At 40.0% G+C, this 16854-nt stretch overlaps 1 protein-coding gene across 1 annotated transcript in view; it reads right to left on the bottom strand.

Annotated features, from left to right (window-relative positions):
• DOCK2 (dedicator of cytokinesis 2) overlaps nt 1-16854 on the bottom strand; it is a 502335-nt gene that overhangs the window by 408895 nt on the left and 76586 nt on the right. The window contains exons 15-21 of the mRNA XM_084636234.1: nt 12436-12534; nt 8834-8906; nt 8644-8747; nt 5250-5433; nt 5047-5144; nt 1555-1644; nt 281-381 (exon numbers count right to left, since the gene is read on the bottom strand). Coding sequence (XP_084492360.1) covers nt 281-381; nt 1555-1644; nt 5047-5144; nt 5250-5433; nt 8644-8747; nt 8834-8906; nt 12436-12534 — 749 coding nt within the window. The remainder of the gene's footprint in view (nt 1-280; nt 382-1554; nt 1645-5046; nt 5145-5249; nt 5434-8643; nt 8748-8833; nt 8907-12435; nt 12535-16854) is intronic.

Genomic DNA, 16854 nt, shown 5'->3' with positions numbered 1-16854 from the left:
AGAGTTTGCACAAAACTGGTGTAATCAGTCTGTTTCATATTGGACAAAACCCTGAATCCCTTAAGTCCTTCAGTCCTTACGCAGGTTTAGTCCTCTTTGAAATCCATAGGAGTTTGACCTGCAGGAGGACTAAAACTGAAAAGGATCTCAATTTGGCCAACGTACTGTAGTACTTTATCAAGTAAAGACATCTAATGAGATTAAAGTTACTTGTTACCTTTCAAAAAAATGACTGGCGGATTTTTAAAGAGAGAGAAAAAAATAAAAGAATAAAACTTACTTGTAAGCCAAAGTTGCACTGAAGTGCTGTTGGATATAAGCCTCCAGAACAGTATTGAAATGTTGAAATTTCCTGTCTGCAATAAGTCCTATTATATAAATCTAAAGAGAGATTAATCAGTGTTTGAAATACACACAACATTAAAATGGAAATATCAGGTTCCTGAAGTATTTATCATTCTGAAACATTTGTGCACACTTTGATGAACAGTTTCAGCAAATTTAGCTATTCACTCTGATGCTGGCAGACCAGGTGCCAGCTTTTGCCAAGACTTTAGGCTTCAGCTGAGCACGGACATTCATTGCTGGAAACCAGTACAGCTCACCTGTGTTAGCGTTGTTAAGATGGGCACCAGATTTATAACAATATTTTTAGATTTTAGTCCACTGCCTATCAAGGAGGACTATCAGAACTAAATAGGCCATTGTGGAACATCACAATACAAAGACTTAGTTAATGGCTCTCTCAGACCCACAAAAGTGTTTACATGCAAGGAAGCCCATATCATCAGTTTGAATGCTGGTGGGAGGAAATAAAATAGGAGAACAAAGAAAAATTTTCATCTCTTTTTTGATATTTGGACTCAGACAGGGCCAGACACACTAAACTGAAGCAGAGATCCCCATAGTTACTCTGGGTTTGCCCTGAAAGACATTTTGAATCGACAGATGTCTACATCTGTCACCTTTTGGAACCACAGACTGCCTGCTTTAACCTGTAAATAACTCTGATTTCTTTTTCCTAATCAATAAATTCTTAGTTTACTATAGGTCTGACTACCAGTGTCGTCTTTGGTGAGAGATCCGAGGTACAAATTCATCTGGGGTAAGTGACTGGTCTATTAAGACTAGGAACAACCTGAATATTTTGTGACTTTTGGTGTAAGTGACCATTTATCACTTAGTCTAGTTTGCCTAAGTGGCAAGATAGGCTAGAATGCTCAAGGGGACTGTCTGTGCCTTCATGGTAAGACTGTTATAGTGCTTTTGGAGATCAGATTTGTTACAGGGTTAAAGAACATATCACCAGTTTGGGGTGTCTGCTCTGAAGCGAGCACTTATGGTCATAAGCCACTCCACACAGTGTGACACACTCAAAGGCAACATTTCATCAACTCATTTTATGTTATTTTAACACTAATTCCCTGCGGTATATACACACTATGGAGTCTCTTATGACACTTTAGTAGTGCAGCGTCTTCAGTGCATTTTGAGTCCATTTGCTCATTTTTTCTATTTGCAGTGTAGTCTTTTTTTTCCTATGATGATTCTTACCAGTGCATCGAAGACTAGAATGTCATACTCATCACTATGGGAATGTTCCATCATGATGTTAAACAGGGCATCCAAAGTGTCTTGGAGAAACTATATGATGGAAAATGAAACAAGACAAAATAATTAAAATAACTTGGAAAATCACATGATGAGAATTCATTTCGCAGGTAATAGAACTTGGTTTCCTCTGGATGGATTTTTGGAGGCCCCTGGGAAAATTGTTTTTTTATGATGCACCTCAGAGAATATAGCTTTTAGTTCCGGAAATCTGCCCATGCCCCTGAAGGTTCCGATTGGTTAGTCCATAACATACACTTAGTTCACAGAGTCACAGCATTGATAAAAAAACTATCACTATCTGTAGTTTGTACATAATTAAAACAATAACTGTCTTTTTGAGTGATATAGATCAATATTTGCTCTTTTTATCCTGAAAAGGTAACAGCACAAAAGATGTTTATCCCTCCAGAGCCTGAGCCAAAACCCATTATAGTCAATAATAAGACCCCTGTTGATTTGAATCGACTTTGGCACCACCCCCAGTCCCTAGTGGGTACCGCACTTTTCTCCCCAGCCCCATAGAACATAGAACTATTGTAACATTAGTTGATTTTAGACTTAAAGGGTAAGGTTGATTTAAATTACATGACTCCTAATTTGGGTGCCTTCTCTTTATGTCTTAATTAACTATTATACAGATTAACATTGCTCAGTTTTCCACAAATTCTTACCCATCTTGCATTTGTTATAAGGCGGCAGAGCATTAATAATATATTCCTATTTTTAAAAAATGCAGCATACATAACCCAGCAATAAAAACAATGCTTATTGTATATCTGTTGACAGCAGCAGAAGGCAAACATTCCTTTACCAACTAGATTTGTGGGCAATGTTTACTATTATCCTCTTCCCTAATTTTTTTTTAATCACCTGTCTATGATAAGTCCAAAATTAAAATTTAGCTCTGATGTATAGTTGAGAGTGTCAGAATAGCAACAAAGTGGTGCTTTTCACAAGTAACGTCCCAATCCTGTCTTCTCTGCACAAAGAAAATACCCACGAAGGTGAAGCGCCAAAAAAAAGGGGGTAGGTAGCAAAATTAGTCCCCAGATAGATAAATCTTTAACCCCACTTGAGAAGAAGAAAGCATAACGGATCAGGCCAGGAACCCATCTGTATTCATCATCATCTCCAACAGTGGCTGACACTAGATGCTTTGGAAGAAGGGGCAGAAACTCTTTAGTAGACAATTATGGAGTTTCTTGCCCACCAGGAAGTACCTTATTAACTTTAATTAGAGGCTGGTTTATGCACTTAAGATTATCTTTCTTTCAAAACTTTAAGGATCAGGGAAGGTTTTCATTAGTGTCATTTTAGAGAGGGCAGAAAGAAAAAAGTTTTTAAAAAAAGCTTAGCTGAAAGCAAATGTTTGTTATTTCTTGGATAAAAACTACATGTATATTCAACAGTTACTGTAAGATTCAAGAATTCTGTGTTGTGTTGAAGATGCAGTCCGGAATCTGTTAAATGGACTTTCATTGTCATTTATCAAGTGCTTTACTGAAGTCCATATAAATTAGATCTACCACATTTCTCTTGTCTATAGAATCAGTTATCAAAGAAAGATGTCAGGTTAGTCTGACACAGCCTACCTTTGGTAAAACCATGTTGCATTATCTCCTATTTATGTCTGTCTAATTATTCTTTCCTTCACAATTTGTTCTAAAGCCTTGCATATATTGATCAGACTAATGAGTCTGCAGTTGCCTGGATCACACAGCCAGAGATATATTTATGGGACCCAGGTATAAGGTGTGCTAGCCTTCGTCACCTGTTTTGCATAGTAAGTCAGTTTTCTAGTTTCCTGAAGAGTAAACTACAGATGCAAAGTAAAGTTCCGATGGCAGGGGGGGAAATGGTTGTTTAAGCTATTTTCCCAATGATTTGAACACATACAAAGTGCAGCGGGAAGAGACACGGAACCACAAACTAACAACAACAACATGTTTACATTGGCTAAGGCATGTGGAAGCAGTCAGATGTTGAATTAAGGACCTCTAAGTGTTGGATTAATACTATGTCTGGAATATTCATGGGACTATGAGTTAGCTGAGCAATATTCCCTTAATCAAGGTGGGTGTCCCAGAAGACAACTATGTGAAGCTTCAAGTACACAGAAAATAAGCTATACTTGTTGGATACAGGACAGTATTACTGCCTCTGCTAGTGACATATAGCTAGATAGATGTAGATACACATATGGGGAATACAATTTGACAAGGAGAAAGACCAAGATTAAGCCATCTTTCTACCTTCTGGAAAAACACTAATAAAAATTGGAGGCACGCGCCTTTATGAATGGGAAGTTACAGAAGTTATTTCCCTTGAGGATTTGTATCTGCCAGTTTTAGCTACTTCTGCAACCTTGCAAATAGTCTTTACATGGAGCAATAAACAACTGATATTTAAAGTAAATGCACATCACTTGCATTTGTTAACGTACAGGGATTCAGATTTATCCAATAGCTCTTTCAGTATTACAACCTCTAATCTACTCTCATCTAGGCTAAACATTTGTTATGTTGTCACTTAGATTTTCTTCTGCACATGCATTTCAAATTTGCAAAAGGATATTTGGTCAAATAAATTTTATATGTATAGCTGAAAGAAGTCAAATACCGTGGGCTATATGTTCATATCTGCTAGTGAATCAAATGAAATTAATCTAACATCAAAATTTTATTGTACTCTTGCACACTTGTTCAAACATGGCCCAGCAAGCAACAATGTGTGAGGTCAGCATAGGAACTTCTGATATTAAACTGTCTAATATGAGGACACTTCCTCATAATACTAATGAAATCCTAAATTACCATCCTATAGTGGCTACATGATTTTCTCCATCCATATTGTACCTAATATCTATTTTAAAATTATTCTTACTGTCCCACTAGATGAATCCTTATAAGTGTGCAAACTGTATTTTGCTTTCACCAAGATTGGTACTAAGATATATTGAAAATTGTTTCCTCTGAGCATCTTGTACCATTAATGACAAAACTTTGTCACTGTAATGATTTTATGTGATCAGAGAAAATTATCTCTGATCTCAGGGAAGAGTGATGTGCAGCTGCACTCTGCAACATCACCTCTTCCTAAATGACTGGAATGGTGTATTCTTTCCATTGTGTAGAGGAAGACTAGGTTCTGGAATAACAATGGCATACCTACTCTACTAAATGGAAAAAAATAATAGAGGTCATGAATAACCAACCATATCACGATCTAATCCCCTCTATCAGATGATTGTTGAATGCCATGAACAACAGCCTGATAGAAGCCTAAATGTTCTATCCTCTGTCAAAGGAGAAGCAGAAGGTTCACAAAATCATCTGTAAAGGGGAGAGGAACTCAGCAGTCTGCTATTTACAGAGCGCCAACAACAACAGAACAGCAGTTGTGTAACTGAATGTAACATTGGAAAGGAGGTACCTTCACAACTTCCTCACCATCCACAATCTTCAATTTTTCTAAATTTTCCTGTAGCAGTTCTGGTTTCATGCGCCACTTCAAAAGACCCAGTAAACCCACTGAAATAAATGGCAGAGAAGATGTCAGTCTTTAATGTCCGTGTGAGTTTTAAGAACGTGTAATAGCCTTTTTCAAATGCTTACACAAGAATATGAACTGCATACCATTTTGAGTTAGCTTTGTTGAACAAACCAGAGTTGAAATAGAAAAGGCATCCCGTGTGCTTACTGAGAGTCCTCCCACACTGCTAGCACTTCGGCTTAAGGTCAATCCTTTATTCTCCACATGTTGACGAGAGGAAGGTAGAGTCAAATAAGCACTGGCATCCTCCATTTTCTTACTATCACCCTGAAAAGATATTAGTTATGTATTATTTGTATTGCAGGAATGCATAGGAATCACAGTCCTGGACAAGCATTGGGCACTGCTCAAACATAACAAAAAGAGGGTCCCTGCCCCCAAAATAGTTTACAAAGTAAGCATAGGTAAGAGAAAACAGGTGACTGCACACAGACGGGGGAGCACAAGTAAATACAAACAATGCTGGTCAGGAAGAAAGTTGCAGTCGCGACACACCAGCAACCTCACCACTGTCAAGATTTTTTTTCTAGGCACCACAGGAAAAGTTTAAGGAGGGGTGACTTTAAGGGTGCTCAAAGGGTGCTCCTTCTCATATGCAAAGGGCAGCCCAGAAGAAACTGGAAAGGTGATTGTTTGAAAATGTAATAAGTGGACAATGCTGGCTGGTACCAGTGGCAGAATGCAGGCTGGAGTTGACCTCTCAATAGCACATGACAGAGAAGTAAAGTGGGGATAGGACATGAAGGGCCTTGAAAGTGGCAAAGTAGTTTGTGTTTGATGAAATGGAGAAGAGAAGAGGACAGTGAAGGGATGCAAAGAGGATGATGTGATCAAAGCAAGAATCCTGGAAATTTTTCTTTGAAGCACCATTTTGAATGGCTACAAGGGCGGGGGGGAGGGGGTCGAGACTGCATAATTCAAGGTCACAGAAGATGTTGTTGCAGTAATTGAGATCTAACAGGAGGGTGACCTGGATTATCTGGATGGAGGGGAAGGTGATATCTTAGAGATGTTATTCAGGAATAATCGGCAAGTTGTAAAACAGGAGATTATTTCTTCTGATTTGAAGACATTCCATAGAGAGTCAATCAAAACAGAATTGTGGTGTTTGGCCTTCTAAGAGAGGCTGTGAATAGTGATGAGCCAAAGAAAATGACAGCATAATTTTGTATCAGGCGAAGTTAATCTGTATTCTGTAAAATTATTTTAGAGGTCCTCTCAATAATTTTATGCACTTGGATATTGATTAGGGAGGACAGATACTACAACAGACTGCATTCAGTTTGTCATAAAATCCAACTTGATTACATTGGAATGATTCAGAAATGAGAAATTAGGGAAAACTATACTCAGTTGACAATTAAGACTAGAACTGAAAACAGTCTCCCCAACACAAGCTTCTAGCAAAAGAAGCCTATTAAAATGAAAAAAACAAACAAACAACCACTTTAGTCAGATTATGAAATGGTAGGTACTAGGGAAGGAAAATAGAATATACCTAACTACAGCTCTTGGAATAGCTACTTGCACCATATAGTACATCCATCAGTTCACAGTTTGTACCCAATATTGTTGCAACTATTCAAATATCATGACTGTTCAGGTTTGAAGCTGAATTTCCAGACCATATCAGAAGGTGCAACTGCCAGCCTGTAGACCAAGTGTAGCAGATGTGGAGGAGAGTGCACTGACCTGAAATTTACTCGGCACAGGATTTCTAGATTCAGGAGACTTACTCTTTGATATTTACCATAGCTCCAAAAGGTTTGGCCTGTGAAAGAAGGGCTGTGTGCCAACAGACCTATGGTGTCAGTTTTTATGGTTTAAATAGTTCTTGAGATAATTCATGCGAATGCATCCCTAAGAGAAGTCAGAGATGCTTCCCAGACTGACAAGATGTAAAAAGGGGCTTGGTGCCTAACTCAGTTCAGGTTCTCACTCAAAAGCATTAAAAAAAAAAAAAAGGTTTCCATCTCATGAGGAGATGTCCATTCTCTAGCTGCAGCCAAGCAAAGCACAGGAAAACCCTGAAAATTATCAAGAGATATATTGAGGGCAGAAAGGTCACTTTTGAAGTTGAAGATGTACTAGAACATTGGCAAGTGTTGCCTGCTTCCTCAATTTTATCAGTCTCACAATTAGGATTTTTTTAAAAGAAAAAGATACATGAGAGTCACAGCTTTCATTTTGAATAGAAAGTTTCTAACTTTCAGAGAAAAGCTTGAAAACATGATTCAAGTGCACACCAAAGGACTGAACATCAGAAGGCAAAAAAAAAAAAGGGGGAAAAAGCCACCACCCCTAAAAACTTTAAAAGGTATTTAAAACCTCTTGAGTTTAAAGCCCTTCCATTTCTGGGATCCTGACTCATGTTTTTAAATGCTTAGCACTGGTGTTTCTGTATTTGAATTCTAGAAGTAGCATTTCTCTGTCAGAAATGATCTATTTTCTACCACAAATATAATGTGCCAACTCAGTTTAGCATTTCTAATATATATGCTCTCGCTTAACCAGAAGTTATGGGCTTGATGCAGGAATCACTTGCTGAAATTTTATGGGTTGCATTATACAATCAGTCAAGACTGGATGATCATAATGGTCCCTTCTGGCCTCAATATTTATCAGTTTTAACACCAACAAGAGGTGGGCAAATATCTAAAAAAAACACATTAATCTCCACTGGAATTTATAAACAATTTGCTTTAGTTGTGTGCAGGCCTCTGTTATAGCTTTCCATGAATATTACAGAAAAACTAGTTTACTGGACAGAACACATTTGGAAACAACTAATTAAGTACAGGATTGATTATATTTTCAGGAAATTCATTTCCAATTCCCTGTCTTCAGTATCTGCCTGAGAAACCCAAGTTTAATATCATGCATCCAACTAGGGACGGGGCGGGGGGGAAAGTCAACCATGTTATTTGTGGCCAATCAGAACAAACCAGCACTGTTCAAATGTCCAGTATCCAAATCCCTGCAACTGACCATATACAATCCACATCTTAGTATTCATTGTAATTATAAAGCAACCAACCCCTCACAAATACTAGAAAGTCACAAACTGTTCACAGATTATTCACAAGGCAGGAGAGATCATGGTAAAATTAACTGAATCATATTCCAAGCTCTAATGATGGTTTCAGTCCACGTCTTGAGTTTTGTCCCAAGCTTCTAGAAGTAGGGACAAAGTAGACTTTAAGCAGGGCAACAAAGGTTAAAATGTGGGAACAGCAACTGTCCTGTGTCATTCTACAATGATTCCTACCTATAGCAGATGTTTGGGGTCATCTTGACCAACTCTAGAAAAAGATGAATCCAGTCTTGTCCATTCAGAGGAAGGACCACATAACTTAAGTCTTTAGTAGGATAATGAGAGGAAGACCATGGAAAATTGGGAATATCATAGAAGACTGAATAGTAAAAAAGTCAGTGAAAAAAATAATTGCTTCTATGCAACCACCTTCATTACTATACCTTTAAGACTACCAACTCATGGGAGCCATCTTGCAGAGTTGTACCATCTTCTTTCATGAGCTTTACATAGGCCATTGCAAAATTCTTTTCTCCCTTGTCTTTAGCTACAAAGTACAAAATCATGTGTTATTTTTTTTAGAAGGACTGGCAACCTTGATTGCAAACAAAAAGAATAAATTTCTGTACTTACACTCTTGAGATGACCTATGTCTGAACATGAAACGCAGATGTATTCTTTGCATGTCTTCAATGGGGACTGCCACCTTTTATAAATCAGAAGTTATAGCACATAATGAAACTTGTCTACTTTGAAATGAATATCCACCATTCCTTTAATTGCTGGGTTTAGCCACTCATGCAATCTGGGCAATTTACAAATTCTGGTTGACATTGTGAAGTTGTTCTTACTGAAAAGTGCTGCATCAAGGAATGCCTCTGTATATCAATTATTGCTGACAAGCTTGTAAGCACATCTCTTCCAGATGAGGGACAATGAAGAAGAGTTACCTTTAATGACTGTACTCTGATTGCTCAATATATATGCTAAGGAGGAGGGTGTCTAGAGCTGGGAGAAGCCACTTCCTCCAGCCTGCGTGTAAGTAGGCTCGGGTTTGAAGAGCGGAAAATTACTAGCAGCAGGACAAAGGAGCCAGGTGTTGATGATGGGAAGTATCAACTTGAGGGAGTTTGAAACATATGCTCTGGACTGGTGAGGAAACGAAGGCAGAGAAATGTATATAGACTTATTTTTGTCTAGACCTGTGTATTTCTTGTGATTAAGAGCAATAGTGGTTTAGAATCCTCTGAAAGTCAGTCTGTGCATTATGTCTTACACACATGCCCTTCAAGAGTTAACCTGCGGACACAGAGCAACCAGATGGTGGAAGTTCTCGAAGAGAGAGTGTTTAAGCTTTAGGAGAGAGAGAGCAGTTGGCACTGGTAACAGGGGGTAGGCAGCTGGATCATAAAATTTCAGCTTTCAGAAGAGTGTGCTAAATGGAGGATCATCGCCCTGTGAGTATGTTGAGGGATCCCAACCAGAGGCAGTGCCTGGATTCTGTTCAACTCTGGAGGCTTAAAACACATGGGGTCCAGTGGGCTCCTCACAGCTAGAGTTGCCAGGTGTCCTGTTTTCAACCGGAACACTCAGTCAAAAAAGGACCCTGGCGGCTCCAGTCAGCACTGCCGACCAAGCCATTAAAAGTCTGGTCAGCAGTGCTGTGGGTCTAAGGCAGGCTAGTTCTTACCTGTCCTGGCAGCATGCTGCATCCCGGAAGCAGCCAGCAGGTCCAGCTCCTAGGCAGAGGGGCCACAGGGCTCTGCGTGCTGTCCCCAACTCGAGCACCAGCTCCACACTCCCATCGGCCAGGAACCGCGTCCAATGGGAGTTGGGGAGCAGGGCCGTTGGGCGAGAGCAGCGCTCAGAGGACCATGGCCCTCCTGCTTAGGAGCTGGACCTGCTGGTCCCTTCCGGAGCACAGCACACTGCCAGGACACCTTAGCCCTGCTGTGCCACTGACTGGGAGCCGCCCGAGGTAAGCTGCACCCAAACCCAACCCCCCCCCTGAAACTCAGAGCCCCCTCCCACACCCTGAACCCCTCATCCCCAGCCCCACCCCAGAGCCCACATCCCTTTCCTCACCCCAACTCCCTGCCCCAGGCTGGACCCCCACACACATACCCTGAACCCCTCATTTCTGGCACCACGCCTCCCACACCACAACCCCCTGCCCCAACCCAGTGAAAGTGAGTAAGGGTGGGGGGAGAGAGCCTCCGAGGGAGTGGGAATGTAGTGGGGGTGGGGGGCCTTTGGGGGAAGGGGTGGGGCCAGGGTGCTCTGTTTTGTGCTGTTAGGAAGTTGGCAACCCTACTCACAGCCATCTGGTGAGTGGGCAAGAGGGGGCACCTGACGAAACTTGAGACAGATATAACCACATGCAAAAATCAGTGCTGCTGTTTCCCACCTGTATGCTGGCCCTATAAAGCCTTGCATACACAAAACACATTTGCCTAGGCCTGGCTTCGGGAAGCAGAAGAGACCCTAGTCCTGAAATCATCTGCTTGGAATTCCTAATGAATTCCACAGTCATTAGGCACCACAGTGAAGCAGAATAGAGGAGGGTGTAAGGAAGGACTGCAGCAGGAGGAAGTAGACTGAGCTCTGGGTGCCTGGGTTTCTATTATACAGTCCAGAATGAAAATGTTCATCAGGACCAATTCCAATTTGCATGCGAGTATGGATAAAGCCATCAGTTATAGGGCGGACAAACTTTCATGTACTAGAAAACAAAAACAAAAAAGGAAAGTGAAATTGTACTGTTAATTATATGGATTTATAGAATACCTCTCAAAACCCTTTAACATCAATCATAAAGCCCTATGGAGGTAATTATACCTCTTCAGTAATGGATGAGCTGGAGTAGAGAAATATTAAATGACTTTCCCAAAGCTGCAGAGCAAGTCAGTATCAAAGCCATGAAGACAACAAGGGAGTCATGACCAGATCATCAGATCACATTCCCACCCACTCTCACACCTCTCATTCTGATTGCTAAAAGTCGCAGACGCTACAAGGAAATGAATACGTTATCCAATATTAGCAGCACTCCATTAATATAAAACATTCTCATGATCTGACGGGTCACATATCAGATTTTTAAATTATATAATATAATTCTGATGTCCATCTTGTGGTTATTCCTATTTTCAGTATAGTAGTAGCTGTGTTGGTCCCAGGATATTAGCAGGACAAGGTGGGTGAGGTAATATCTTTAATTGGACCAACTTCTGTGGATGAAAGACAGACAGGCAATCTTATCTCACCCACAGAAGTTGATCCAGTAAAAGGTATTACTTTACTCACCTTGTCTCTCTTTATTGCTTAGACAGTGGTGGCTCCTGAAGTCACATGAGACTATCTTGAACATCACTAGCTACAACACAGCATTTTACACTACCTTAATCTGACTTCAAACCCCAATTTTCAAATAATTGAAAGCACAGCTATTTCTCATGGCTTTCAATACAAAATCTATTCAAGTTACTGCCAAAATTTAAAATGGCAACAAGATATCAAAATGCATTTATCAGTGCTTTCAAAACTACAAACATGTTTTACAGCTGCAGATGACCTACCTTCCTCTATCCACTGTCACTACATACATTGGTGCAGTCGCAGACTTATTACACAGATTACTAACATAATTCAGCCCATCTTCCATAGCACTTTTCCAAAAAAGCATTGACTGTAGACTTGTCAAGTAACCTTGAGCCATGTTTTGTAATTATTGCCTTCAGAACCTTCCAGACTATTACAATTAAACACTCATTACATAGGTGTCTATTAGTTCTTCTCTAACAGACATCCAAGACCATAACAATCTAAAATTTACAGGAGGGTATTTACCATACTCGTTTAATCACTCAAGCTTCTCACTTTCTCTATTTTACACCAATACAGCTAATGGTGTACTTCATTTTCAATATGGCATATTCAGGACATAAGGTAAACTAAGATGATCTTATGGGTTTTGCTGCTACAACAACAAGAAATCCTAACACAGCTTTCTGGACTGAAACTTTAAGCATCACTTATCATGTATCCCAAACTGATAGTTGATGTAAGACATACATGCAACTATATTTCAAGACCTCAAGGTATTTGTTACAAAAAATGTGAGTTGTACTGTAATAGGTTGTTGTTGTTTTGGTTTGTTTGTTTGTTTTTTAGGAGAAAAGATAGGACCTGACAACTGAAGTGGAAAATATAAATGAAAAATGTTTGTGTCATACCTTTAATGTTTCCATCCAGCGTGGCTGTTTGACCTGATAGTAGAGAACTGATCTGTATTCACTTACAGGTTTGTCCCCTGCTCCCAAACAAATTGCATTCTTACACAAAAAGAGAAAAAAAATACAAACTTAGTTATTTTGTGTAAATGGCAAAACTCTCCTACTTAAGAACACTCCAACAAGGTACATATTTTCTGCATAACAGATTTACAAAATTCATCCAAAGAACTAGAAGTAAAAGCTGTTTAACTATAATAAATACTAGCATTCTAGAAATCAGAGCCATGAGGAGAAGCAGGAAGTCATGACCAGATCATCAGATCAGATTTCCCATCCTGTTTCTCACACCTCACATTCTGATTGCTAAAGAAGTCAAAACACTACAAGGAAATGAATACAATTATCTAATATTAGCAGCACTCTATCAATATAAAACATTCTGAAAATTTCTGACCCTAATGGTAACCAGTCTGGTCACTTGTTTGTAACACTGATGTATTTATCGGATTTTTTTTAAAAAAATTCCATACAAAATAAGTTCCCTGATGGGCTTGCATTGATCAGTCTGTATTTTACTTGAATTATTTCTAAACCTTCAGACATCCACAATGCATTTTGTGGGGTTTTTAGCTCTAAATACATGCTAGTGCCAATCTTTCTACAAATCTTTAGAGGGTGCAACACTCACAACAGTATTCAGAGGCTAACTTGATTATTGGCATGAGTATAGGTTCACTATACTCAATCAATGCAATTCACCTTGTTTATTCCAGAGGTGAATTTGGCCCATTGTACAGAACCAAGAACACCATCAACCAAATTTAAATGGAAAAGCATCTTCCAATTTAAATGCAACACAAGAATTGTTTACAGCTAGAGGCTACAGTGCTACATTTAAAGACACATATAAAAAGGAGTACAGGATATTCTGTTTATTGCACAAATAATAAAAAAAGGTTGTATTATTTGTACTGTGATAGCACCTAGAGACCTCAGTCAGACCAGCAACCCACTGTGATAGAAATACATAAGGAAGTCTCTGGCTCAAGGAGATTATAATCTACTTCAAGTATAGAAACGTCAACCATCCTACGTGTAAAATATGATCAAATGTCTTCTATTCCCACCAAGAGGTATTTTAATGCTTTCCAGCGTGTTTCTTCTTTGTTTTGTTTTTTGTACTGCAACCAAGTTGAACAATAAAAGTAGCCTTCAGCCTAGTGCATGCAGCTCTATCACCCCTTATGTGGCTCCCATTGAAATCCATGCAAGTTTTGTACACGCAAAGACTGCAAGAGAAGACTATATATTGACTAACTGAAGTACAAATAGTGTGTAGTACCACTACATAGTCGTGTTGTGCCTCAGGAGAGCATTTATTTTAAAACTTTCACAGGAGAAAGTAGGCCAGGGTCAGACATCCTGTCAGGGTTCCCTCCTCACTCTGAACTCTGGGGTATAGATGTGGGGACCCACATGAAAGACCCCCTAAGCTTATTTCTACCATCTTAGGTTAAAAAACTTTCCCAAGGCACAAATCCTTTCTTGTCCTTGGACAGTATTCACTGCTACCACCAAGTGAGTTAGACAAAGATTCAAGGAAAAGAACCACTTGGAGTTTCTGCTCCCCAAAATATTTCTCCCAATCCCTTCACCCCCTTTCCTGGGGAGGCTTGAGAATAATATCCTCACCAATTGGTACAGGTGAGCGCAGCGAAATCCCTGGGTTTTTAGGACACTAAAACCAATCAGATTCTTAAAAAAAAAAAAACATAGAACTTTATAATAAAGAAAAAGAAGTAAAAGCACCACCTCTGTAAAATCAGGATGGAAGATAATTTTTACAGGGTAATCAGATTCAAAACACAGAGGATTCCCCTGTAGGCAAAACTTTAAGGTTACAAAAACCAGGGATAAATCTCCTTCTAAGCATAGGGAAAATTCACAAACTAAAACAAAAGATACTCTAACGCATTTCCTTGCTATTACTTACTATTCCTGTAATTTTAGATGTATCATTCAGTAGGAGCTGGATTATTTGCTTGGTCTCTCTATCTCCCGAGAGAACACACACAGAGCACAAAAACAAAGCTTCTCCCTCCCCAGATTTGAAAGTATCTTCTTTCCACATTGGTCCTTCTGGTCAGGTACTAACTAGGTTAATTGAACTGATTAATCCCTTACAGAGAAGGGGATTCTGTACCTCTGGCCAAGAGGGATTTTATATTACTGCATACATAAAGGTTGTTACCCTTCCCTTTATATTTATGACACATCCACATAAACACAATCGCTTGAACAACCCTGAATCACAAAAAACTTCCAACAGTGGGAAGTGCCAGAATAGAGAAGGCTTGGGCAACCTCAGGAGATTTTAATTCCTTTAGCATGCAGCCAGTGCCCAGCAAATAACTTGCTCCATAAAGGGTCTAAGATGTAGGTGTTTGTGTATGGGAAAGGGAAGTTGATAAGTTGTGTTTGCTTTTTTCAGTTTTCTGGGAGGTTTAGCTGGACATCTATGCAGCTAGAGAAACCAAGGAGGACCAAGCAAAGCAAAGACACCAAAGCCCTCTCTTTTCTGGGGTTTCAAATTTCACAGGGCTCTTTTCCAAGAAAACAAGCAACAAAATCCTAGAGAAATGCCTGGGAACGCTTCCTTAAGCAGCTTATTTTATTTAATCTCTAAATGGCCAGAAAACTACAAATACAACTAGGGAAGATTTCTGTCTCTAGAACTCGCTTCCTTGTCTTTTAGAAAGTAACACTCCTCTCTTTCCTAAAAGTAGTCCATCCACTTTTAAGGTTCTGAATCTAAAGTAGGCTCAACTGGACACGATTACTTCAGTTCAGGAAGGCACTCCCAATTTAGATTCCAAAATCTCTCCTATGAATTAACTCAGAATTCCCAGGCCATTGTCTTGCTCAGTGAGACTTCCCTCTAGGGGCAGTACTAGGAGCAGGGGGCATGCTGGCAATAAGGCCCCCTCCTGGGGACTCCCTTCTACCCCCAGTACCTCTCATTTCAGGGCATATTTTTACATTTGTCGTGTTTCATTTCTACACTCAAAGTTATGCCCCAAAGTGCATTGTGGTCTGGATAGGCCCTACCCCACACCAATAGCATCCCAACCCCACTCCAAAGGGGAGTGCTCATTCGGTCCAAAAATAGAGCCACTTCTCTTGGCATCTGCTTTATTAACAAAAAGGTGTTCCCAAATAAACCTATATAAAACCCCAGGATTAAGCCTCAGCACGCTTTACTGCCTCTACAGTAACTTTGCCCCAATTTAAGTCTTCTACACTTGGTTGGCTGTAGTTTGGGCTCCTTCTCTCAGGATCTGTCTGCTCCAAACTTTAGCACTGTCTGCCTGAGGGTGTCATCATGCCACTTGCACCAGCAAGTCTGCTTTACCCCTTTCCAACAGGTTCAGCTCCAGCTAATTGGGTGTAGTTTTCAAGCAGTATCTGCCACCCTAGTACACAGCAACCACAGAAAGGCAGTCACTGTTCTCCTTGAATTTATACCCCATTTATGATTTAGAGAGGGGAAGAAAATGTGACACCCCCAAAAAGATCCAATTCTATGTCCAATTTTTGCCACCTGCTATACATCAAGCTCTTGACTGGAAAGACTCTCACAGTACAGCCAGGGATCCCACACACAGGGTAGCTAGTTCCCTGTGCTGAGGGGAAAATAGGCCAAGCTCTCACTTCTGCCTCTATTTCTACTTGGGATGGGTTTCATCACCCATCAAAAATGTAGCATCCCTCACTCATGCACATTCTGCATCCCTCACTCATGGAGCATCCCTCACACATGCTGTCAAGGTTCCTCCCCCACTCTGAACTCTAGGGTACAGATGTGGGGACCTGCATGAAAAACCTCCTAAGCTTATCTTTACCAGCTTAGGTCAAAACTTCCCCAAGGTACAAAATATTACACCCGTTATCCTTGGACTGGCCGCTACCACCACCAAACTAATACTGGTTACTGGGGAAGAGCTGTTTGGACGCGTCCTTCCCCCCAAAATACTTCCCAAAACCTTGCACCCCACTTCCTGGACAAGGTTTGGTAAAAAGCCTCACCAATTTGCCTAGGTGACTACAGACTCAGACCCTTGGATCTTAAGAACAATGAATAATCCTCCCAACACTTGCACACCCCCTTTCCTGGGAAATGTTGGATAAAAAGCCTCACCAATTTGCATAGGTGACCACAGACCCAAACCCTTGGATCTGAGAACAATGAAAAAAGCATTCAGTGTTTTACAAGAAGACTTTTAATAAAAAATAGAAGTAAATAGAAATAAAGAAATCCCCCCTGTAAAATCAGGATGGTAGATATCTTACAGGGTAATTAGATTCAAAAACATAGAGAACCCCTCTAGGCAAAACCTTAAGTTACAAAAAAGATACACA

Source organism: Lepidochelys olivacea (genome assembly GCF_965140295.1).
Source record: "Lepidochelys olivacea isolate rLepOli2 genome assembly, chromosome: 8".
Lineage (NCBI taxonomy): Eukaryota > Metazoa > Chordata > Testudines > Cheloniidae > Lepidochelys > Lepidochelys olivacea.
This window is presented reverse-complemented; position numbering and strand designations above follow the sequence as displayed.